The sequence below is a fragment of the Hylobates moloch genome, unplaced genomic scaffold (genome assembly GCF_009828535.3).
Source record: "Hylobates moloch isolate HMO894 unplaced genomic scaffold, HMol_V3 SCAFFOLD_426, whole genome shotgun sequence".
Classification (NCBI taxonomy): domain Eukaryota; kingdom Metazoa; phylum Chordata; class Mammalia; order Primates; family Hylobatidae; genus Hylobates; species Hylobates moloch.
In genome coordinates, this window is record NW_026652701.1 from 3,513 (window position 1) to 26,976 (window position 23,464).

General features: G+C 45.7%; 1 protein-coding gene across 1 annotated transcript; it reads left to right on the forward strand.

The window, feature by feature from the left end:
- Positions 1-271: 271 nt before the first annotated feature.
- LOC116464329 (inositol hexakisphosphate and diphosphoinositol-pentakisphosphate kinase 1-like) lies at positions 272-22,918 on the forward strand. The gene is given in 29 exon segments (XM_058435031.1): positions 272-2,011; positions 2,764-2,929; positions 2,932-2,958; positions 3,408-3,498; positions 3,711-3,796; positions 4,111-4,265; positions 4,406-4,507; positions 4,975-5,136; positions 5,240-5,361; positions 7,193-7,304; positions 8,137-8,222; positions 8,341-8,416; positions 8,561-8,670; positions 8,757-8,839; positions 9,053-9,184; positions 9,343-9,464; positions 9,739-9,921; positions 11,925-12,066; positions 12,256-12,479; positions 12,804-12,931; positions 13,140-13,254; positions 13,424-13,531; positions 14,458-14,574; positions 14,722-14,886; positions 16,958-17,107; positions 17,743-17,833; positions 21,300-21,401; positions 21,404-21,424; positions 22,782-22,918. Coding segments are annotated over 29 exon segments (3,447 nt in total). The 5' UTR covers positions 272-1,864; the 3' UTR covers positions 22,904-22,918.
- Positions 22,919-23,464: the final 546 nt, after the last annotated feature.

Here is a 23,464-nt window from a genome sequence, read left to right on the forward strand (position 1 = left end):
GTCCCAGCTACTCAGGAGGCTGAGGCAGAATTGCTTGAACCCGAGAGGGGGAGGTTGCAGTGAGCTGAGGTCATGCCACTGCACTCCGGCCTGGGCGACAGAGCGAGACTCCGTCTCAAGAAAAAAAAAAAAAAAAATTTTTTTTCTTTTGAAACAGAGTATTTTTTTTTTTTTTTTTTTGAGATGGAGTCTCACTCCTTCTCCCAGGCTGGAGTGTAGTGGCGCAATCTCCTCTCACTGCAAGCTCCGCCTCCCGGGTTCACGCCATTCTCCTGCCTCAGCCTCCCGAGTAGCTGGGACTGCAGGAGCCGGCCACCATGCCCGGCTAGTTTTTTTTTTTGTATTTTTAGTAGAGACGGGGGTTTCACCATGTTAGCCAGGATAGTCTCGATCTCCTGACCTCCTGATCCACCTGCCTCAGCCTCCCAAAGTGCTGGGATTACAGGCGTGAACCACCGTGCCCGGCTGAAACGGTATTTTTGTGTCGCCCAGGCTGGAGTGCAGTGGTACAATCACGGCTCACTGCAGTCCCGACCTCTTGGGCTTATACAATTCTCCCAGCTTAGCCTCCCAAGTAGCTGGGACCACAGGCACGTGCCACCATGCAAGGCTAATTTAAGAAAAAGCTTTTCTAAAGGCCAGGTCTCCCTATATTGCCCAGGCTGGTCTCGAACTCTGAAGCTCAAGCAGACATCCTGGTTCAGCCCCTGAAAGTGCTGGGATTACAGGCATGAACCACTGCACCCAGCCTTAAAATTTTTTTGTAGAGATGAGGTCTTGCTATGTTGCCCTGGGTGGTCTCAAACCCCTAAGCCCAAGCGATCCTCTTGCCTCAGCCTCCCAAAATGCTGGAATTATAGGGATGAACCATGGCATCTGGCTGGGCAACTGTCTTTTAAGGTGGAGTAGATGAAGGAGAGAGCATGTGGGTTTTATTTTTTTTTAATTTTTGGTTCGAGAGAGGGTCTCACTCTGTCACCCATGCTGGAGTGCAATGGCGTGATCTCGGGTCACTGCAACGTCCGCATCCTGGGCTCAAATGATCCTCTTGCCTCAGCCTCCCAAGTAGCTGGGACTACAGGCATGCACCACCATGCCTGCCTAATTTTTGTATGTTTTTGTAGAAACTGGGTTTCGACATGTTGCCCTGGCTGGTCTCGAACTCCTGGACTCAAGTGATCCACCCTCCTCAGCCTCCCAAAGCACTGAGATTATAGGTGTAAGCCAGTGTGCCTGGCCTTAATGTTCTGATATAATGCTTAGAATGTAGGGTGCCCTCAATAAATATTTTTTGAGTTAATCTTTGGGAAGAATGAAGATGAGGTTTAAGGGGAAAGTCAGCTGAGCTCTCTCATTCCTCTGCCTTTGAATTAAATTACTGAATTCAACACTACTGTGAGGAGGTGGAAAAGGGCTAGGAACATTGTGAAGTGAGTCCAAAGTTTGAAATGTCACTCTAACCTTCTCTTCTGGTAGGACTCAACAGTAGCCTTCCTTGAGGACCTGCCTTTCCCATTTGCTGCCTGAAGTTAATGTTTCTTGCTGGCCAAATCAGGGACATGCCGGCATTGTAAGGGCTGATTATCTGATCCTCTTACTAATTTATTGGTTGGAGTGGGGTGAGCAGGGAGGAAAAGGGATACCTTGCTTTTCTTTTATGGCTCTTTTAGCATCTCAAGTCATAGCCCATATGCCTCCTTTCTTGTTGATCCTTCTTCCTATAGCTTTGTTTTGTTTCCCCTTATAGTTCCCTCTTATGCTTTTCATCTCCATCCCCATCCCCACCCACTGCCACGGGGCTTGGGTTCTGAGCTGATGGGGTACCCCCCTCTGCAGAGCGGGATGAGTGGGTGTTCCGGCAGGGATGTGGTCATTGACGGCCAGTGAGGGTGAGAGTACCACGGCCCACTTCTTCCTTGGAGCTGGAGATGAGGGGCTGGGCACCCGTGGAACAGGCATGAGGCCAGAAGAGAGTGACAACGAGCTCCTTGAGGATGAGGAGGATGAAGTGGTAAGAATGGGGAAAATGATGTAACTTGGGGTTGGAGCCTCTGTCCTAGAGAGTTAAGATTCTATTGGTTAGAGATACCTCTTTGTTCTTTCCAAATGCATAGACTCCCTGTCATAAACAGGCCCTATCCTGGTTTAGGGGAGGGGCGGTAGAGATTGGTTAGGTTGCCTCTCTTAGAAACCCCTGCCTGGCCAGGCGTGGGTAATCCCAGCACTTTGGGAGGCCAAGGCGGCCGGATGATTTGAGGTCAGGAGTTCGAAACCAGCCTGTCCAACATGGTGAAACCCTGTCTCTACTAAAAATACAAAAATTAGCTGGGTGTGGTCGTGGGCGCCTATAATCCCAGCTACTCGGGAGGCCTAGGCAGGAGAATCGCTTGAGCCCAGGAGTTGGAGGTTGCAGTGAGCAGAAATCGTGCCACTGCACTCCAGCCTGGGCGACAGAGTGAGACTCCATCTCCAAGAAAAAAGAAACCCCTGCCCTTGGGATCTTCCTGTTGTCTCATGGTTGTTGGTTCTCTAGCTCTCCTGCTTGAGCACATATTTCCTACTGTGGAAAGGCCCCTATTCTGTAGGCAGTTGGAATCCCTAGCTGTGCCCCAACCTCAATCAAAGTTAGGACGTACCCTTTGTCCCGTAAGTCCAGAGTCCTGGCAAGAAACTCTGTGCCCTAAGAAAATAAGACAGTGTTCCCAGAAGGGGGTGATATTGGTGGGAATTTCTTGAGTTTCTGACAGCACTTCCTCTCTGTAGCCTCCTGAACCTCAGATCATTGTTGGCATCTGTGCCATGACCAAGAAATCCAAGTCTAAGCCCATGACTCAAATCCTAGAGCGACTCTGCAGATTTGACTACCTGACTGTTATCATTCTGGGAGAAGATGTAATCCTTAATGAACCCGTGGAAAACTGGCCATCCTGCCATGCCTCATCTCTTTCCACTCCAAAGGTTGGGGTCTGTGAAGGAAAATGGGAAGGAATGGTGGTGGGAATACTGGTTTGGGAAATGAGGTTCTTATTGTCTTATTTCCTTAGTAAAGAGCCATCAGCTACTGGTGACACACTAGAGAATGGTGCCAAGGAGTTTGCTTTCCCTACATATTGGAGGAGTTGCTGGGAGTTTAAAGCCTATAGTCTAACCTCAGGACAACTCTAAGTCTCTTAGGATCTCTGACAGAATTGGGTCTCTGGAAGGACTGTAAAAATAATTTCTCTTTTACTTTTTCTTGATAAATACCCTAGACTTGGGGAGCTGGGCAGAAGAATAAGTGATGGGTTGAATAGGTAGAGGAGCTCAGTGGCAGCTAATAGCTTGAATATGTCTTTGTATCTCTCTTGCTCTTCTCGTTCTCTTTGTCTCCCTTCCTTTGGTCTCTTTATTTCCTGTCTCCATTCCAGGCTTTCCTCTGGACAAAGCTGTTGCTTACTCCAAGCTTCGAAACCCCTTTCTTATCAATGATCTGGCCATGCAGTATTACATCCAAGATAGGTATAACTTCCTGTTGACCAGTGAGATGGGTGGCTTTGGGATCATGCATGTTCAGGGAACCCACTCTGAGAGGAGCAGAGTCAAACCAACATGCCTAATTTTTGTACCATAATTTTGTGCCCTGGTGTCTTTTAATCCTGTGCAAATGAACTCCCCAGCCTCTCCCCTTAGTTACTCCCACCTCTCCCAGCTATTTTATTTGGGGGTGACAGGAGGGAGGTGTACCGGATCCTGTAGGAAGAGGGTATTGATCTGCCTCGATATGCTGTGCTCAATCGTGATCCTGCCTGGCCTGAGGGTGAGTACCTGGCCTGGGGGAGGGTTAGTCCTGCCTTTCCTTGCTTTCTATGACTTAGCCACGTTTCCATCTTCTAGACATCTCCTATATACCACCTACCTATGTGGGGTTTTGGTTATTGGATTATGGGTGGGGTTAGAACCATGAGTCTTCAGACAGAGGCTTGGACCTGTTATATAGAGATTTTACCTCATCTATTACAAAGATATAGTCATAAAAATTTGAGGGTTATAGAGATGAAAACCTGGGGAAATGAGAATTAGTAATATTCCACAACCTTAGGCCATAGGAATGACCACACAACCACCTTTCAGAATGCAACCTGATAGAAGGTGAAGACCAAGTAGAGGTCAATGGAGCTGTCTTTCCCAAGCCCTTTGTGGAGAAGCCAGTGAGTGCAGAAGACCACAATGTTTACATCTACTACCCCAGCTCAGCTGGAGGAGGAAGCCAGCGTCTCTTTCGTAAGGTAGGGGTGATATTTGAGCATCTGGGGAGTCAGAGAGGTAAAAGGGCAAGGATGAGGTTGTGGGGAAGGAAGATGGAGAATTTGGGGACAGAATAGAGAGCTGAGGCAACATTGTTTTTTCTTCTTTTTTTCTCTTGAAGATTGGCAGCCGAAGCAGTGTTTACTCTCCTGAGAGCAGCGTCCGAAAGACGGGGTCGTACATCTATGAGGAGTTTATGCCAACAGATGGCACAGATGTCAAGGTTATGGTGGATATAGGGATTTAAGAGGTTACAAATGTGTGGGTGGGGATGGGGTACTTGGGAAGCAGGTGGAGGAAGTATATGGGGAGGAGGTCCTAGAAAATAACATGATGTGAATGTGATTGGCTTTCAAATTCAGGTGAAGATAATGAGTGGAGGATACAGACATACACATTTTCACTATCAGAGCAAGGGCAAGGCTGACTTAGAAAAATGGTATAAGGTTGGTAAATTATTTTTTAATAAGGACTACCTGACAGTAGTGGAGTCCTGAGGAGAAATTCATAATGATATTTCAGTAGGGCTCAGTAGGAAAAATGTTGGTCAGTCTCCTTAATGCTCAGGATTTGTTTGTTTTGTTTTTGTTGTTGTTTTACTCTGAAACTAGTCTACAGACCTAGTGCTCATATTGTCTTCTCATATACAGGGTGAGCTGTGGGCATATCAGGGATGCTATGTACCTGCAGGTGTATACAGTGGGGCCAGATTATGCCCATGCTGAAGCTAGAAAATCTCCAGCTTTGGATGGGAAGGTTGAACGAGACAGTGAGGGGAAAGAGATTCGATATCCGGTCATGCTGACTGCCATGGAAAAGCTGGTGGCCAGGAAAGTCTGCGTAGCATTCAAGGTAGAGGAGGGCCTAGGGAGGTTGTGAAATGAGGGAGAAAGGAAGGAACAGGGGTCCGGGAAAAGTAACTGTCTTGTTCTCATCTCTCTTCTTTTCCTTGCAGCAAACAGTTTGTGGATTTGACCTTCTTCGTGCCAGTGGTCATTCCTTTGTGTGTGATGTCAATGGCTTTAGTTTTGTCAAGAACTCCATGAAATACTATGATGACTGTGCCAAGATTCTGGGGTAAGAGACATAGTGGTCTGTGCTGGGGAGGATGGGCTTACAGAAGAATATTTGAAAGTTTTTGCTTTATTTTAAATATCATAAATATGGTATAAAAGTAAAAAAGCAGGCCAGGCACAATGGCTCATGCCTGTAAACTCAGCACTTTGAGAGGCTGAGCTGGGTGGGTCACCTGAGGTCAGGAGTTAGAGACCAGCCTGGCCAACATGGTGAAACCCTGTTTCTACTAAAGATACAACATTAGCCAGGCATGGTGGCGCATGCCTGTAATCCCAGCTACTAGGGAGGCTGTGGTAGGAGAATCGCTTGAACACAGGAGGTGAAAGTTGCAGTGAGCTGAGATCGTACCATTGCACTCCAGCTTGGGTGACAAGAGCGAAACTCCATCCCAATAAATGAATACAAAATTAATTAATTAGTTAATTAAATTAAAAAAATAAAAATAAGAAAGGGCTCCTCAGGCTCCTTGCCTTTCTAACACTGCCCCCCTCAAGACCATTGTTGTTAACAGTTTTAGACAAAACAATTTATCTTTTTCTGCCATATCCAAACTGTATTTATTTTACTAAATATGGTCGTACTATAATACTGCTCTGCAACTTGACTTTCCAAGAAATTTGTCACGTAATGTATAAACCATTCAGAAATATATGAGGAATGATGACTATAGTGAGCATCTATGTATTCACCACCTAGCTTAAGAAATAAAATATTAGGCATATAGGCCGGGTGCGGTGGCTGATGCCTGTAATCCTGGCACTTTGGGAGGCCGAGGCGGGTGGATCACCTGAGGTCAGGAGTTTGAGACCAGCCTGACCAACATGGTGAAACCTCGTTTCTACTACAAATAACAAAAAATTGGCCAGGCTCAGTGGCTTCCGCCTGTAATCCCAGCACTTTGGGAGGCCAGGGTGTGTGGATCACCTGAGGTCAGGACTTCAAGACCAGCCTGGCCAACATGGTGAAACCCCATCTCTACTAAAAATACAAAAAAAAATTAGCCAGGTATATTGGTGGGCGCCTGTAATCCCAGCTACTTGGGAGGCTGAGACAGGAGAATCACTTGAGCCCGGGAGGCAGAGATTGCAGTGAGCCGAGATCATGCCACTGCACTCCAGCCTGGGTGACAAGAGTGAGACTCCATCTCAAAAAAAAACCCCCAAAAAACCCAAAATTTAGTCAGCCATGGTGCTGAGCCCCTATAATCTCAGATGCTCGGGAGGCTGAGGCAGTAGAATCACTTGATCCCAGGGGGTGGAGGTTGCAGTGAGCTGAGATCATGCCATTGTATTCCAGCCTGGGCAACAAGAGCGAAACTCTATCTCAAAAAAAAAAAATATATATACACACACACACACACACACACACACACACACACACACACGTACACATATATGTATATTCGTGTATATATGTACATATATGTATATATACACTTATGTGTATCTATATACACTTGTGTATATATACGCATACATGTGTGTATCTATATACACAAACTGTGTGTACACATACGTGTGTGTATGTACATGCATATATATATGTGTATGTGTGTGTGTGTATATATATATATATAATTGAAGCCCCTATGTACTCCTCCCTAGTAACATCCCCTCCCCATCCCCAGAGGCAACCGCAATCCATAATTTGGTGTTCCTCATTCCCATGTATTTATTTATATTTTTACTACATATATATGGGTATTTGTATGTTTTTAGACTTTATATTAATGTATTCTTCTGCCTGCAGCCTGCTTGTTTTTGTGAGCTTCATTCGTATGAGTAGTTCTGGTTTATTCATTTTTACATGGTTTCTTTGTTTCTCTTTCTAGGAACACCATAATGCGAGAGCTTGCCCCACAGTTCCAGATTCCATGGTCCATCCCCACGGAGGCTGAGGACATTCCCATTGTTCCCACCACATCTGGCACTATGTAAGCAAAAGTAAAAAATCTGGAGTAACCTACTTAAGACCTATGGGATTCCTTAAGCCAGACTAATGGTTACTTCCTGACCCCACACTATCTGACTAACAGAGCCTGGGCCTCTTATACACAGTCTTCTTAACTCCACTTATATTTCCCCCCCGTTTTTGTTTTGTTTTGTTTTGTTTTTTTGTTTTTGAGACAGAGTCTAGCTCTGTTGCCCAGGCTGGAGTGCAGTGGCATGATCTTGGCCCACAGCAACCTCCACCTCTTGGGTTCAGGTGAGCACATCTGGCTAATTTTTGTGTTTTTAGTAGAGATGGGGTTTCACCATCTGATCTTGAACTCCTGACCTCAAGTGATCCACCCGCCTCGGCCTTCCAAAGAGCTGGGATTACAGGCATGAGCCACCATGCCCCGCTTCCTAATCTCAGTTCCCTTTTCTTTTTCTTTTTCTTTCTTTTTTTTTTTTTTTTTTTTGCGACAGGATCTGGCTCTGTCTCCCAGGCTGGGGTGCGGTGGTGCACTCATGGTTCACTGTAGCCTCTATCTCCTGGGCTCAAGTGATCTCCCACCTCAGCCTCCCAAGTAGCTGGGACCACAGGCGTGTGCCACCATGCCTGGATAATTTTTTTTCTTTTAACTTTTTTTATAGAGACAGACTCACCCTATGTTGCTCATGCTCACCTTATGTTTCTCCTGGGCCTAAGTGATCCTCCCACCTCAGCCTCCCAAAGTGCTGAGATCACAGGCCTGAGCCCTGCTCAGCCCCTCTGTTTTTTGACGTGTGAAGTAATGTGAAGGTGGGATGGGGGTGTGGGAGAGGCTCTGATAACATTTATGATCTTAAGATGGAACTTCGTTGTGTCATTGCAATTATTCGTCATGGGGATCGTACTCCCAAGCAGAAGATGAAGATGGAAGTGAAACACCCAAGGTCGGAAGAGTGTCCTAATTTACACAAATAGGTTTTCGTGAGGAAGACTGCATGGGGGGCAAGTCCTGGAGGCTTTGACTGTCTCATCCCACACTGAAGCGTCTCATTACTTCTTCAGGTTTTTTGCTCTGTTTGAAAAACATGGTGGCTACAAGACAGGGAAATTAAAACTCAAGCGACCTGAGCAGCTCCAGGTAAGGTAGTGAATCTGGCCAGGAGGAGCAGTGCTATGAGAGAGATAGAGGATACGGCACTGGGAGTCTTGATAAAAGACTAGGATGGAAAGGTAACCGTCTAGGACTTGGCCTTCTGCATGGATACCTTATTATTTCCTCTAGGAGGTGCTGGATATCACAAGGCTGTTGTTGGCTGAACTGGAGAAAGAACCAGGTGGTGAGATCGAGGAGAAGACTGGAAAACTAGAGCAGCTGAAGTCTGTATTGGAGATGTGAGAAAGGGGATAGCAAAAGGGAGCCAATAACAGTGAGAACTGGGGTGCTGGAACAGAAAATAAATTGTGACTTTATCCTGCAGGTATGGTCACTTCTCAGGTATAAACCGGAAGGTACAATTGACTTACTACCCTCATGGAGTAAAAGCTTCTAATGAGGGGCAAGGTAAGATGTAGTCCCCCTTACCACTACCTCTCAGATCTTGTGTTCTTTTTATTTTTTTTGTCCATCTTCTTTCCCCACCAGATCTCTTTTACTTGAGTCTATAGATGACCTTTACCCCCAATTACCTCTCTCGTCTCCTCAGAAGAGCTAACATTTAGATGTTCCCACTATTTTTCTTAGATCTAGACCATTCACTGCCCCTTATTCCTTCAGATCCACAGAGGGAAACTCTGGCCCCATCTCTGTTGCTGGTACTGAAATGGGGTGGAGAACTGACTCCTGCTGGCCGTGTTCAGGCTGAGGAGCTGGGGCGAGCTTTTCGCTGCATGTACCCTGGAGGACAGGGTGAGTGTTTTGGGGAGTGAACACATAGCAGGGCCGGGATAAAATGATTAGAGAGTAAGTTGGGGAAAATGAAGGGACAGAGACAGTGGGGAAATGAACATTTTTTCTTCCACAAGTATTTATAGCAGTCCATTCCTGGTCCCCCACTTTGTCCCCAGGCGACTATGCTGGCTTCCCTGGTTGTGGGCTGCTTCGTCTCCATAGCACTTTCCGCCACGATCTCAAGATCTATGCCTCTGATGAGGGTCGTGTTCAGATGACTGCTGCTGCCTTCGCCAAGGTGCATACTACAGTTCTAATAGTCCCAGTTTCCATTAGGTAGAGAAGCAGAGAGTTTGGAGAACCAGCTGGAGCATCTCAGGGTGCTTGTCGGCCAACTCAGAGAAGTTTCTGCATGTATTGGACCCATTCTGTACTACCGAGAATGAGCTGACAATAATTAGTGGGGGTAGGCCCCATCTCTTCAACCAGCTTCCATTCAATCCCTGGGACCACCTAGGCCTAGGGATGCTAACCTGCAAGGGAAACAAATAGACCTTGTGCTTTCTCTTTAGGGCCTTCTGGCTCTAGAAGGGGAGCTGACACCCATTTTGGTACAAATGGTGAAGAGTGCCAACATGAATGGGCTACTGGACAGCGATGGGGATTCTTTGAGCAGCTGCCAGCACCGGGTGAAGGCTCGGCTGCACCATATTCTATAGCAGGATGCGCCCTTTGGCCCTGAGGACTACGATCAGGTCAGGCTCTAAAATAGCCTGGATCCCCAATTCCTAGAATTCTAAATAGTAGGGATCAATAATAACAGTATTTACTGCATGCCAGGCACTGTTTTAGTTGTTTTACACATATATTATTTAATCCTTACAGCAACCCTTTGAGATAAGTACAGGTCCACAATCTTTTATGCATGATTTTGAAAATTAAAAAGATTTTTTTCTTGACATTGAGATTCATTTGGCAGCTAAACCTGACACGAACTGTCATAAGACTTTTATAATCCTTAGTTTTCCCACTTAGTGTAAATAGTCATGCATTTTATGGCAGAAATATTAATGTGTTTGGTTATGCCATGGGCCCTGATGGAGGTATTATATACATATGGCATATGTACGGTATTAACTTCTAAAGTCCCACAGATTCTCAGTTCCAAAGCACAGCTCTGATCCCAAGGATCCTGAACAAAAGAACGTTTCCGTTATCCATTGTTGCATAATAAACTACCGCAAAACATAGTAACCTGAAGCAACAACCATTTTATTATCTCTCACAGTTCTGGGCTCATCTGATCTTGCTTGGAGTCTCTCCTGAAATTGCAGTCAGATACTGACTGGAGCTGGAACCATGTGGAAGTTCAGCTGGGACTGTGGGATGGCTGGCTCTCTCCCTCTTCATGCTCTCCCCGTAATCTCAGTGCCTCTTTTCTCCACATGGTTCTTCATATGGTTTTTGTAGCGTGATAGCTGGATGTATTAAATGGTAGCTTTAGGGATATTCAAAAGCAGAAGCTTAGAAGCTTTCTTAAAGTGTAGGCCCAGAATTAGCACAACATAACTTTGTTATTTTTTATTGGTTAAACAGTTACAGGGCCAGCCAGAATTAAGGGAAGGGAAGGAAGACAAAGAATTGATGGTCACCTTTAAAGCACTACGAGGACTGCAGACCACAAGGACTTTCCTCCCATTTTACAGATGAGGAAACCTAGGCTCAGAAGAATCTAAGCAATTTTCCTCATGTCATCCAGCTAATACAAACCCAAGGAGTCTAACTCCAATGCCCAGGCCGTTACATTGCTTTATAGTATTAATCCCACTATATGCCATTACCCAATATGGTCATTCTTTTTCCTGCATATCTAGGCCACAATTGACCAGGCAGTGGTTTTCTACTCTTCCCACTCCTCATTTCTGATATGTTCTTTTAAAAAAATGTTTAAAACTTTAAAATTATGGTACCACTTTAACCATTTTTAAGTTTACAGTTCAGTAGCATTACATATATTTTCATTGTTGTGTAACATTTCTGATTGGTTCTTAAATGAGTTAAGCAGCTAAGCACATTGCTATGAGCCCATAGGATTTTCTGTGTTCTCTGAGTAGGACTTGATAAGGAATAGGAACTTGCTCCTTCATTTCCCAATCCATTGCTCACTGTCAAACTCAAAAAAGCTAAGGCAGCTTTCCTTTTCTGCCTTGCCTTCTTTTGCGAGCAAGAATGAAACTTGGGAGGACCTAAATAGAATTGTGCATTTTCAGCCACAATCTTGATTCTCCCTCCCCATTTCTCATTGACTGTTACTGTCCTACAAGTCTGAGTCGGAACCCAGTTCTGAGGCAGCATTTCTACTCTAGGCTCAGGCTAGCATCTTGTTTAGAAGAAGAAGATAATGTTATCTGTGATCTCTACTCATGAAAACATTCTGTGGAGATTTTGAGGGGTTTTGGTTTAATCTTTATTCTCCAGTATTTTCTATGTGTATTCTAGAGCCCTCAAGAAAAGAACTTAGGTCTGTTTTATTTTCTCTGGACTCTTAAAATCAATCCCTCTTAGATGACTATATGCTAGAGCAGTGCCCTTACCTGAAGGCCTAGAACTGCTAGTATGCCCAGTAACCTAAGAATGCTCACTGGAGTGAACCAACATACAGATCTGTATTGTGGGTAGTCTGTGTGTAATAAACTCACAGGAATGTGGGCAATTAGTGCTGAGCCTATCTTGCTTTTCTTCTCTCTATTCTTCATAGCTGGCTCCCACCAGAAGTACTTCCCTGCTCAACTCCGTGACTATCATCCAGAATCCTGTGAAGGTCTGTGATCAGGTATTTGCCCTGATTGAAAACCTCACCCACCAGATCCAGGAACGAATGCAGGACCCCAGGTCTATAGGTGGGTATGAATACTACTATCTTCCCTTCAAGGTCTCAGGTATGGATGGGTTTCTCAGGCATTCTTGTGTCATCTCCTAAATGTCAGAGACCAGGCCTCCTCCTCCCTCTGGCTGTACTTCAGAGTCGTCAGAGTCTTTTGTTGGAGGTAAAATCTTTGATTGTTATCTGATTTCTGCCTTTCTTCCAGACCTGCAACTCTACCACAGTGAGACACTAGAGCTGATGCTACAGCGTTGGAGCAAGCTGGAGCATGACTTTCGACAGAAGAGTGGGCGCTATGATATCAGTAAGATCCCTGACATCTATGACTGTGTCAAGTATGATGTGCAGCACAATGGGAGTCTGGGACTTCAAGGCACAGCAGAGTTGCTCTGTCTCTCTAAGGCACTGGCTGATGTGGTCATTCCTCAGGTGTGTCTTGTACAAGGGACCTAGCCTGGGGATGAGGGTGTTGGGAAGGAAAGAGAGAAAAGGTGGAAAGGAAGGGTGATTTGGGACTAGAGGAAAGCAACTTAGAGAAGGAATAAGTTGAGTTGCTACATTTCTCAGGGTCCGCTCTGGCTCTTGGTAAGTACAGGAGGCTAATTCAGGAGACACCTGGAAGAGGGGGAATGTAGTGGATATGAAAGAAGCCCTAGACGTGAGGTGAAGACAGGCATGATCTTGGTCCTGGGAATATGAGGCATGAGAAAACAAGATTTATTGAGGTATTTATTCCTGGCTTGTGGCCCCTAGGAGTACGGGATCAGTCGGGAGGAGAAACTGGAAATTGCTGTGGGCTTCTGTCTTCCACTGTTGGGGAAGATACTACTTGACCTGCAGAGAACCCACGAGGATGAGTCTGTCAACAAGCTGCATCCCCTGTGAGGGAGGGCTGGGAGGGGTGTTGGATGGAGGGAGGGGCATGTCAGGGAGCCTTGGGGGAATCAAAGCTGGGACAGCCTGGGGAACCAAGAATAGACAACATTTTGGGATGGAAAGGAGAGAAGTCTTTGAGGTGGGAGGAGGGAGTTTGCAGAAGGGTGGGAACAGGGTTAACTGACTGTGTGAGTGATTTAGCTGTTATCTCAGGTACTCCCGAGGCGTGCTCTCCCCAGGTCGCCACGTTCGAACGCGTCTCTATTTCACCAGTGAGAGCCACGTCCACTCCCTGCTCAGTGTCTTCCGTTATGGAGGACTTCTTGATGTAAGGATCTTCCTTCTTCTTTAGCCTGTGAACAGCTTTTTCCCAGCATTCTTTTACTCTTCTCCTCATGCTTTTTAAATGAAAGCTTTCTCCATTCTCATTGGCTCCCTGCTCATTCTCTGGCTCCCGTTTCCTTAAGCAATGGCTTACCTCTTTTTGCATTTGGTAGGAGACCCAGGATGCACAATGGCAGCGAGCTTTGGATTATCTTAGTGCCATCTCAGAGCTTAACTACATGACCCAGATTGTCATTATGCTTTATGAGGACAACACACAGGTGAGGAGCTAGCAGGTGGGGGATGAAAGGAAGGCCCCTTCTTTTGACTTCTATTAAAAAAAAAAAAAAAAACTTGCTTATCCTTATAATTTGGAGAATCCAGCTAGGTGTGGCACTTAGGCACAGCATGACACAGAGCATCCAGGAGGTTCCTACTGGAACGGAAAATATGTTCTGGGATGTTGTTGAGCCAGAGAGATAACCTAGAACACAGCTCTGGCGTTAGGAAGAGTATGGAATTTGGGACAATGTTATGAGTCTTATTTCCTCAAACATGGTTATACATATACCTTCTGCATACGGCTCCACAATTATACTTTTTTTTTTTTTTTTGAGACAAGGTCTCACTCTGTCACCCATGCTGGAGTGCGGTGCTACACTCTGAGCTCACTGCAGCCTCGTAACCTCTGCCTCCTGGGCTCAAGTGATCCTCTCACATCAGCCTCCTGAGTAGCTGGGATGACAGACATGTGCCACCATGCCCAGCTAATTTTTTGTAGAGATAGGGTCTCAACATGTTGCCCAGGGTGCTGTCAAACTCCTGGACTCAAGTGATCTGCCTGCCCCAGCCTCCCAAGGTGCTAGGATTACAGGTGTGAGCCACTGCTCCCGGCCCACAAGATGTCTTTAAATGTTCTGCTATATGCACCATAGCCAAGCTGAGTTATTGTGGAAGGTGATGGGAAGGGTTGTAAAGCTGGAAGTTCAAAAGTCATGTGCAATGGCGAAATCACAAATGGTAGAGATGAGGGAATGAGGATCCTGTAAGAGACAATATATAGTTGAAAGGAAGCTGTAACAGGTCAGCCCCGGAGTGGGACAAGACCCTGAATTCCCGGGAGGATGAATCCTCTTGAGTTCCTCTCTACTTCCACCACAATATCCAGCTTCTCCCAACTTCCCCCTCTTGTGGTTATGCTCCATAGGATCCCTTATCAGAGGAACGGTTCCATGTGGAGCTACACTTCAGCCCTGGAGTGAAAGGTGTTGAGGAAGAAGGCAGTGCCCCAGCTGGCTGTGGATTCCGTCCAGCCTCTTCTGAGGTGGGTCAGAGTGCTGGGATTTGGGACCGAAGGACTTAGGAACCAAGTGGTGGGAAAAGGTACAGGGAGAAGTAAAAGGGCTGGGTAGTCTGGGATTAGGAGCTTGGAGGCCATTAACACCTCTCTTATCTGCCTTTTATTGTATAGAATGAGGAGATGAAAACCAACCAAGGCAGTATGGAGAACCTGTGTCCAGGAAAGGCATCAGATGAGCCAGACCAGGCATTGCAGACTTCACCCCAGCCTCCTGAGGGCCCTGGCCTCCCGAGGAGATCACCCCTCATTCGTAACCGAAAAGCTGGTTCCATGGAGGTAATGAGAGGGCCATGGGAAAAAATGAAGGGGTGGCAGTGCTCATAGGACTATATCCACAGATCCTCTAGATCCCCTTGGGGGGACTCTTGGGACTTGAAGCAGAGTCCTCCTGCTCTGATTGATATGTTTTACTTAATCTCTCTTTCACAGCTGGTCTCCCAATAGAGCTTCTTTAACCTGGTTGCTACTTCTCAGATTAAAGAGTTGCCATTGAGGGATGCCTGAGAGATAAGGGTTTAAAGAGATAAGATTAAGGAGGAGGCCTCTGGATGAATTTGAAAAGTAGTTCTTTAAAAGGAAATCTAGTAGAAACAGCTTGAACTCTGGACGAAAATCCCAGTCTAATACTTGGAAGTTGTGGGACTTTGGCTGGGTAACTTCTCTACATTTCTCTGGCCTTAACTTCTCTAAGCCTCAATTTTTTTTCACCTCTAAAATGTGAGTAGTATCCACTTTATAGATGCTCAATAAGCAGTAATATAATAACCAGACAATTGATATTAAAGGTCCAGCCCTCTGCAGCTTTTGGTCACCTTGGGTAAAAATTATAGCTCAGATAGGAGCAAATACCTGGCACTTTATCTGTACTGTCATTCCAGAAAGTGGGTCAGTCAAGAGCTCTGTCTTCCTCTTGTTCTGGTGAGGATCTTTATCAGCATGGGCCTATATTCTGCTATTCTTGGAGTTTGTCTCTAGTTCTGGTTCTAGCTCTCTAGCCTAAAGGAAGTAAGTGTTATTAATCTCATATTGTGTCCAGCTAACCATCTGAGGTTTTTGTTTTGGTCTTTTTCCTGGAAAAACTATTTCTGTCTTTGGCCCAATTATATCCTTTTTTCCCCCCCTATCTAGCTCCTTCTGTATCACTTACATTCATTTTGACAGCACAATTTATCCCTGTCTCAGAGACTTTGACTGTCTGACTTAGATTCTGCTCTGTCCTAATGACTCTGTTCACCCTGGCTCGGTGCCAGGTCTCTATCTTAGAGGAATTGATTTTTCCATTTTAGGGATATATCAGAAGAATCTATAACGGGCTGACCTAGGTTCAGCAAAAGGTTTGCAATTCAGATTTTGGAGAAAGCTGAAAAGACGAACTGCAGTCTCTTCTTTTGATTCATCCTTTACTTGATTATTTTAAGGTGAAATTGACATTGGTAATATGCAGAGTTTCTTTAGGTAGGATATACATTATTTTCTCTTTGAGGTGTAGGTGTAAGTTGGTATCCCTAGTACTCTATTACCCTTTATACTCATATGCAATAGATCACATGGATAGAATGATACATAATCTTCCATCAATAAACCGCTCCTCCAAATGTCTTTCCTATTCACATGGTCTGCTAGTCTCTCCTGGTGCTGTTGTGCTTGAACCGCGTCCCCCACCCCCCAACCATTTTTTTCTGGTTTATGCAGTCATGAGACGTAGGCAGCTGGGTGTGATGGATCACACCTGTAATCCCAACACTTTGGGAGGCCTAAGTGGGAGAATCATTTGAGGCCAGGAGTTCAAAACCAGCCTGGGCAACGTGGCAAGATCCTGTCTGTACAAAAAATTTTTAAAAATTAAAACATTAAAAAAAACAAGGCACAGGTAAAGGAAAGCTCTCTGTGTATCATCTCTCAGACTTGATAAGATTGACTTCTTTCTTTCAGGCCTATAGGAAGCTTCCTATTGTAATCACATTCCTTCTTTTCAATTACTAGTGCTGCTTAGACCCTGGCTTATCCAGGGTGATGGTTGTCCAGGATATTTTCCTCAGCTTTGCAAGAAAATCATCTCTCTGCTCCTTGGTCACAAAGCCTTATGATACTAATGTTAATGTTTATCTTCCTTGCTCTATAAATATAGGCATACAACTTATCCTTCCCTCCATCCCTTCTTCTCCTCTTGTCATCTCATACTTTTTGACTATTTTAGATTATCAAACTTATGACCTTTATAGCAGCTATGCCCTAGCTGGTCATCCTCTCTAGCCCTATAACTAGCTCTGCCCTGTGGGCACTGGGGCTTTTGGGAGCACGGGGTTTAAAGGAGCCGTGACCGGCTTTCCACCCGTTCTGATTGCAGGTCATGAACATGCAGTGCACGGGGAACCTGGACCTCATCCCCTTGCGGGGACGGCGCCGCAGGAGGTCGGGAGACCTCCCCCAGCCTTCCCTAGCCATCGACCTACAGCCCTGGGCTGTGTCCACCACTCACCTGGCATCCTGCACACAGGTGTCCCTCCCTACCTCACCTTCCTGTTTTGCCTTCTGTCTTTGCCTTTTGGGATCTAGGGGCTCAGACGCTATCTGGGTGGGATGTGTGTGTTTTGGGGGTTTTGTGATTGAGCCCTTGTGGGCACTGTAAGAATTCTGTTTCATGTTTCTAGGGGTGAGATAGTTGGAGGGGAGGGCTTCTTGGTTCAAACAAGAAATGTAGTATGGTTGCAGTAGCCACAACTCTCCCATGGAAAGAAGAGAGGGTGGCCAGACTCTTATTTGTGGCTGAGTCATTGTGATTGGCTTTCTGAGTCTGGTGGGGGGAATAGATACAGTTAGGAAACTCTGCTCTGCTGAGAACTGGGAATGGGTTGAATAATGATTTCTCAAACTCAGATTGGGAACGGGAGGGCTGTGGGGAAAGGCATCTTGAAAATAGAAGTGCCTTCTAGTATAAAAAGATGCCCCGGACAGTTCCCTCCATAAAGTACATTCTCTGTTCCCTTTTCATCCCTCTTCTCCTATAAATCCTTTGGTTCTTCCAAACTTTCTAACATTGCTTGGCTTTGTAGGGACAGGAATCCAGGACCTGGGTTTTATACTTTCGGGTTGAGGTGGCAAAATGATTAATATAGAGTCCTTTTTCTGCAGGTACTTTCTGAGACTTCATCCTCGAGGCCTGGTGGCTACCGGCTCTTTTCATCTTCACGGCCACCCACAGAAATGAAGCAGAGTGGCCTAGGTATGGTTTTGCCAGCATTTCTCACCTATTGTTGGAAAAGTTGTCTGTCTGTTCTTCAGACTTTTATTGTGGGAAACCTTTGTCATGGGATTTGGGACCGTCCAGTGAGTGGAATATCATCAGGTGGAGGTAGGGAGAATGAAGTGGGAGAAGCCATAGTTAGATGTGAACTTGGATCTCAGATGATTGTTCCATCACAGAAAGGTGTTTATCTCTTGGTTTTCTATACCAACCACATTTCCCTGGCCAAAGGGCGTTTTTCTGGCTTTCCCTCTCATTCCTTATCTGTCCCTCCAGTCCAGCCCAGACCTTAAGGGGCCATGGAGACTCTGAACCTTCAGAGTTATCAGAGACAGAACTATAAATAGAGGTACTTGCAACCCTCATAAATGTCGTATTCCTCATTTGAAGAAATGTGCCATGTCTTCCCCTGAAACCTATGTTTTTCACATCCCCGCTCTTGCCCTTCCTACCACCTTGCCCTTTCCTCCATCATCTCCTAATCCTGTAACTTTTTCCCCTTCCTTCTGGGAAATTGTCAAGTCTGAGACTGGTATAGTGGCAGAGGCATCTCTCAGGACTTTGAGGAAATGTCTCTTGATTTTTGGATCCCTGGAAAGGGGTAGAGAACATCATTCAGCTTTTTCTAAGAGCACAGACGGCAGGAAGGACCAAGCCTCAGAGGGTATTGTATTCTTTGGGTGGGGGGCAGTCCTTGGGAGGAACTATCTCTGAGCACAGTGCCTTGTGAGCCAGTAATTAGAACTGGAGGTCAGACATGATTGTGTGGGGTCTGGACTTGGTCCCCTGGCTGTTTCTATCTTGTCCTATTATTCTCTCTATTTAGCGCCTCTAATTTTTCTGTTGCCTTTGTCCTTGGCACCCATTTTCTGGGCCCCAAAATGGTCAGCTTTTGGACTAGCAAGGGGGAGAAAGGTTTTGGTAACTTTCCAGGCTAATTTTATGAGAATAAGTTGCCTTCTAGATTCCTGAAATGAGGAAGATGGTTTGGGGCATGAGAAATAAATGACAAGTGTGTAGATCTGGCCAGGCGCAGTGGCTCATGCCTATAATCCCAGCACTTTGGGAGGCCGAGGAAGACAGATCACTTGAGGTCAGGAATTCCGAGACTAGCCTGGCCAACATAGTGAAACCCCATCTCTACTAAAAATACAAAAATGAGCTGAGCATGCTGGTGCATGCCTGTAATCCCAGCTACTTGGGAGGTTGAGACACGAGAATTGGTTGAACCCAGAAGATGGAGGTTGCAGTGAGCTGAGACTGCGCCACTGTATTCCAGCCTGGGTGACATAGTGAGACTCTGTCTCAAAAAAAAAAACAACCCAAAACAACAAGTGTAGATCTAAGACAGACATGGACCTCTCTTCCCAGAAGTCCCAGTAAAGAATAGGTTTCAGACAGACTAGAAAAGAGGATAGGTGTGTCTGTCCCAGTTAAGTGGGCCATGGGAATGCTTTGAAGAGCAAGGCAGAAGTATGGACATGCAGCTGGTTGGCAGATGGTGGTGGTAAGGTAGAGACCACCCTCTGAGATGATCTGAGGACTGGGCAGAACAGAGTTGGCATGACTGCACGAGAAAAGTATTCAGTGGAGGAAGTGCATGTAGGACAAAACTTGGGGTGGTCTGGGATAGAGCCAGCTAGTTTTAGCTTCTCTGCAGAAAAGCAGTCATATTTAGCAACTGTTATTACTCTCTGGAATCTCATTCCAGAGCCTGTTTGAACATGAAAGGTGGAGGAAGTTGCTGTATAGGGGAGAGGTCCTGAATTCCAGGGTGGGAATCATCAGGCATCTGAACTTCCTGATTGCTCTGGTGACCCCGAAATCCTGGGACCCCTGAAACCATGGTCCCTTCTTGGTGGCCTCAAGGGAACTGAACTCCTTTCCACACCATCCATTTCCCCTAGGAATGTTAAGTCCCAAGCCAAACCCAGGGTCTTGGCTAAGATGGATTTGGAAATAGAGAGGCAAATCCTGAGAACTTGGGTATCAGTCTTGTTTCTTCTTGACCACTCTGTCCTTATAGGCTATAGTAGGAGAAGGGACCGTGGAGTCCTAACCCTCCTCTAGATCAGCTGTTGGGGAGAGTGACTGGTCTGATTTATTTCATACTTCAGAGATTATTCAAATTTTATTTAATCCTCTCACTGGCAATGGAGTTCTCTTTGCTTTCTTTGAATTTATATGTGTGGGCAACTGGCTTTCAGCATAGGCTTACCGGATAATACACTTTTGAGAGCCGAAAAAACATGTCTTTTTCTTGTTATTTCCTGCATTCCTTCTTAGTAGGGTGCTCATCACATAATAGGCATGCTCTACATACAATCAACTGATTCTTCACATGCCCTTCAATTTGTGTCCATCTTGACTTCAGAAACTGTGCTGGTTCCTGAAAAAATAGTTATTTATTTTCTAACAATACAGTTGGTCCTCAGAGTCAGGAGACCTGAATTCTAGTCCAGCTTAGCTTCTAAAAAACTATGTGACCTTGAGCAAAGGAGGTCCCTTTTGGATCTCAGTTTCTTCATCTCTAAAATAAGAAAGTTGAACTGGGTGATCTATGAGTCCCTTCTAGCTTAAAAAGTTCAATGAGGCAGGGGGCTGTGGCTCACACCTATAATCCCAGCACTATGGGAGGCCAAGGTGGGAGGATCACTTGAGCTCAGCAGTTAGAGACCAACCTGGGCAACATAGTGAGACCTTGTTTCTACTGAAAATCAAAAAAATTGTCCAGGCATGATGGTGTGTGCTTGCAACCCCAGCTACTTGGGAAGCTAAGATGGGAGGATCACTTTAGTCTGGGAGACCAAGGCTGCAGTGAGCTATGATTGTGCCACTGCACTGCAGCCTGGACAACAGAGTGAGACCCTGTCTTAAAAAAAAAATTGTGAGCCTCATACTTTCATTCTTGGGAAAGGTCAAAAGGCCTGAAGGGAGAGGATGTTGGATTAAAAATTTAGGAAGGATTGGAAGGGTGCCAGCTGAGTGTTCAGAATACAGTCTCTAGCTTCAGTCAAAGCCTTTTCCTTTCAAATATACAAGGACTAGATTTCTGGGTTTCTCAAGCTATATATCCAGGGTAAGAGGTGCCCAGTTAAATCTATGGGGAATCTAGAGGGACCTACCTATTATCTGAGCATTTCTGAGAGCCATCTGAAGAGCACAGTCTATCCCTTTCAGTAGCTTTGAATCCCCTAATATGACTAACCCTGCATTTGTAGTGGACTCTTGTCTCTGCCATGCAGCTCTTCAGAAGAATCCCCCTTTTGCTTGCCCACTGTGACTATGCGGAAGTGTAAAGCCATTTGTGGTTATGTGGAATGGCCACATGGTGGTGGCTGTGAATGGCTGTGTGTGTGTCTTGATGTTATCATGTGAAGTTGTGTATAGTTCTGTGTGATAGTTGTGGCTTTACGTGACTACTAACGCACTCCCCGCCTTGCAGGCTCACAGTGCACAGGGCTGTTCAGCACTACAGTGCTGGGTGGCTCCTCCAGCGCCCTGAATCTTCAGGACTATGCCCGCAGCCATGGCAAAAAGCTACCACCTCCAGTCTGAAGCACCGAGATGGTATGTGGGTGGGTTTTGGGGGATAACTCCTTTTTTCACTTGTCTCTCAGCAAGGACATAGCTCAAGAACTATTCAGGCTTAAGATGACACTGGCCTGCCAGGCGCAGTGGCTCACGCCTGTAATCCCAGCATTTTGGGAGGCTAAGGTGGGCAGATCACTAGGTCAGGAGTTTAAGACCAACCTGGCCAACATGGTGAAACCCCGTCTCAACTAAAATTACAAAAATTAGCTGGGCCTGCTGGCGTGCACCTGTAATCCCAGCTACTTGGAAGGCTGAGGCAGCAGAATCGCTTGAACCCAGGAGGTGGAGGCTGCAGTGAGCTGAGATTGTGCCACTGCACTCTCCAGCCTGGGTGACAGAGCGAGACTCAGTCTCAAAAAAAAAAAAAAAAAAAAAAAGGGATGACACTGGCCTTATAACAAGTTTTCTTCATCAGTAATATATGGGAGAATTAACTAGTCCCCCTTTCACCCCTCTATTTGCATTCCCTCTTGCGATAAAAATACTATGTATTTATGCTTATCCCTTCATAATCTCCCACGTACAGTCCTGCTGCATCAGTTTGTACTCTTTCCTGGATTCTGGCCTGTAGGGGTAAGGACCAACGAGGATGATGCATGGTTGGGAAGAATGTAGTGGAACCTCAATTAAAATCCAGCAAATTGGGTTTAGGGAAGGGAATGTTACTCAGCTAAGGCAGAAAAGATAATACGGAAAGAGACTGGGGGAAGGGATGAATATTTCTGTGAAGATTTTATTTCCAAATGACCAGAAAGAGGATATAGTGGTAAAATTAGGGTTGATTGTAGGGGTGCATTGTGGTAGAGATGACACATAGATTCCTAAGAGATTTACCAAAGGAAAAGAGATTGACATATGTTAGAAATCCAAGGGATGGGGAGGAGCGCAGGTCAGATAACTAACTTTAAAGAACAGAATATCTGGCGAGGCCCGGTGGTTGACGCCTGTAATCCCAGCACTTTGGTAGGCCAAGGCGGACGGATCACAATGTCAGGAGATCAACACCATTCTGGCTAACACGGTGAAACCCCGTCTCTACTAAAACTACAAAAAATTGGCAGGCACCTGTAGTCCCAGCTCCTGGGGAGGCTTAGGCAGGAGAATGGTGTGAACCCGGGAGGTGGAGCTTGCAGTCCGTGAACCTGGGAGGTGGAGCTTGCAGTGAGCCGAGATTGTGCCACTGCACTCCAGCCTGGGCGACACAGCGAGACTCTGTCTCAAAAAATAAAAAATAAAAAATAATAAAAAAGAACAGACTATCTTGTAGGCAAACTCCAGAGCAGAGGGTGGGGACAAGGGTGGGTATAATCCCCATGATGTCTTTTCTCCCCAGAGCTCTTGTTTGTCCCGGCCGTAAAACGATTTTCTGTTTCGTTTGCAAAGCATCCGACTAACGGTATGTTTGCTTCGGACTCAATGTCATTCCTCCTCACCATGTCACCTCTAGACACTTAACTCTGAGTTTTGACACTGACTTTGCCTCTCCTTCCACCGTGTTGACACCCTGCCATCTCTGAATGAGCCACTCAGTAAGTGTCCCTCCTGGGATGGTTTCCTTGTGACAGCCTTAGTCTTGGCTGCAGCCTGGCTGCCCTATCCCTGTGGCAACTCAAGGTCTTACTTCCATAATCACCATCATCACCATTATGTCACTTTTGTCAGCATCACCACCAAAATACTGATTAAACCTCTCCCTTTCCTATCATATGACTGCCGGGCTGTGTACAGATATGATGGTTCCCCTTCTTAGGATGGGAATAGTGTTTCCTAGATTGATTCCATTTCTTCTCTTCCCCCATACCCCCAATTCCTCAGCTTATATAACTTTGATCTTTCTGTGTTTTCTCCAACTCTTTTGTTGGGGTGGATATGGATGACTAGTTTGTTCCTCTTTTGGAGCAATGCTGCAGTTCCCAGCTCCTAAGCCTACTTATATGGGTGTTAGTCTTGAGTATATAGTTTCCCATCTCCATATATCTTTCTCCTGCCATTATGTGTATTTTGTGTGGCTCTTGT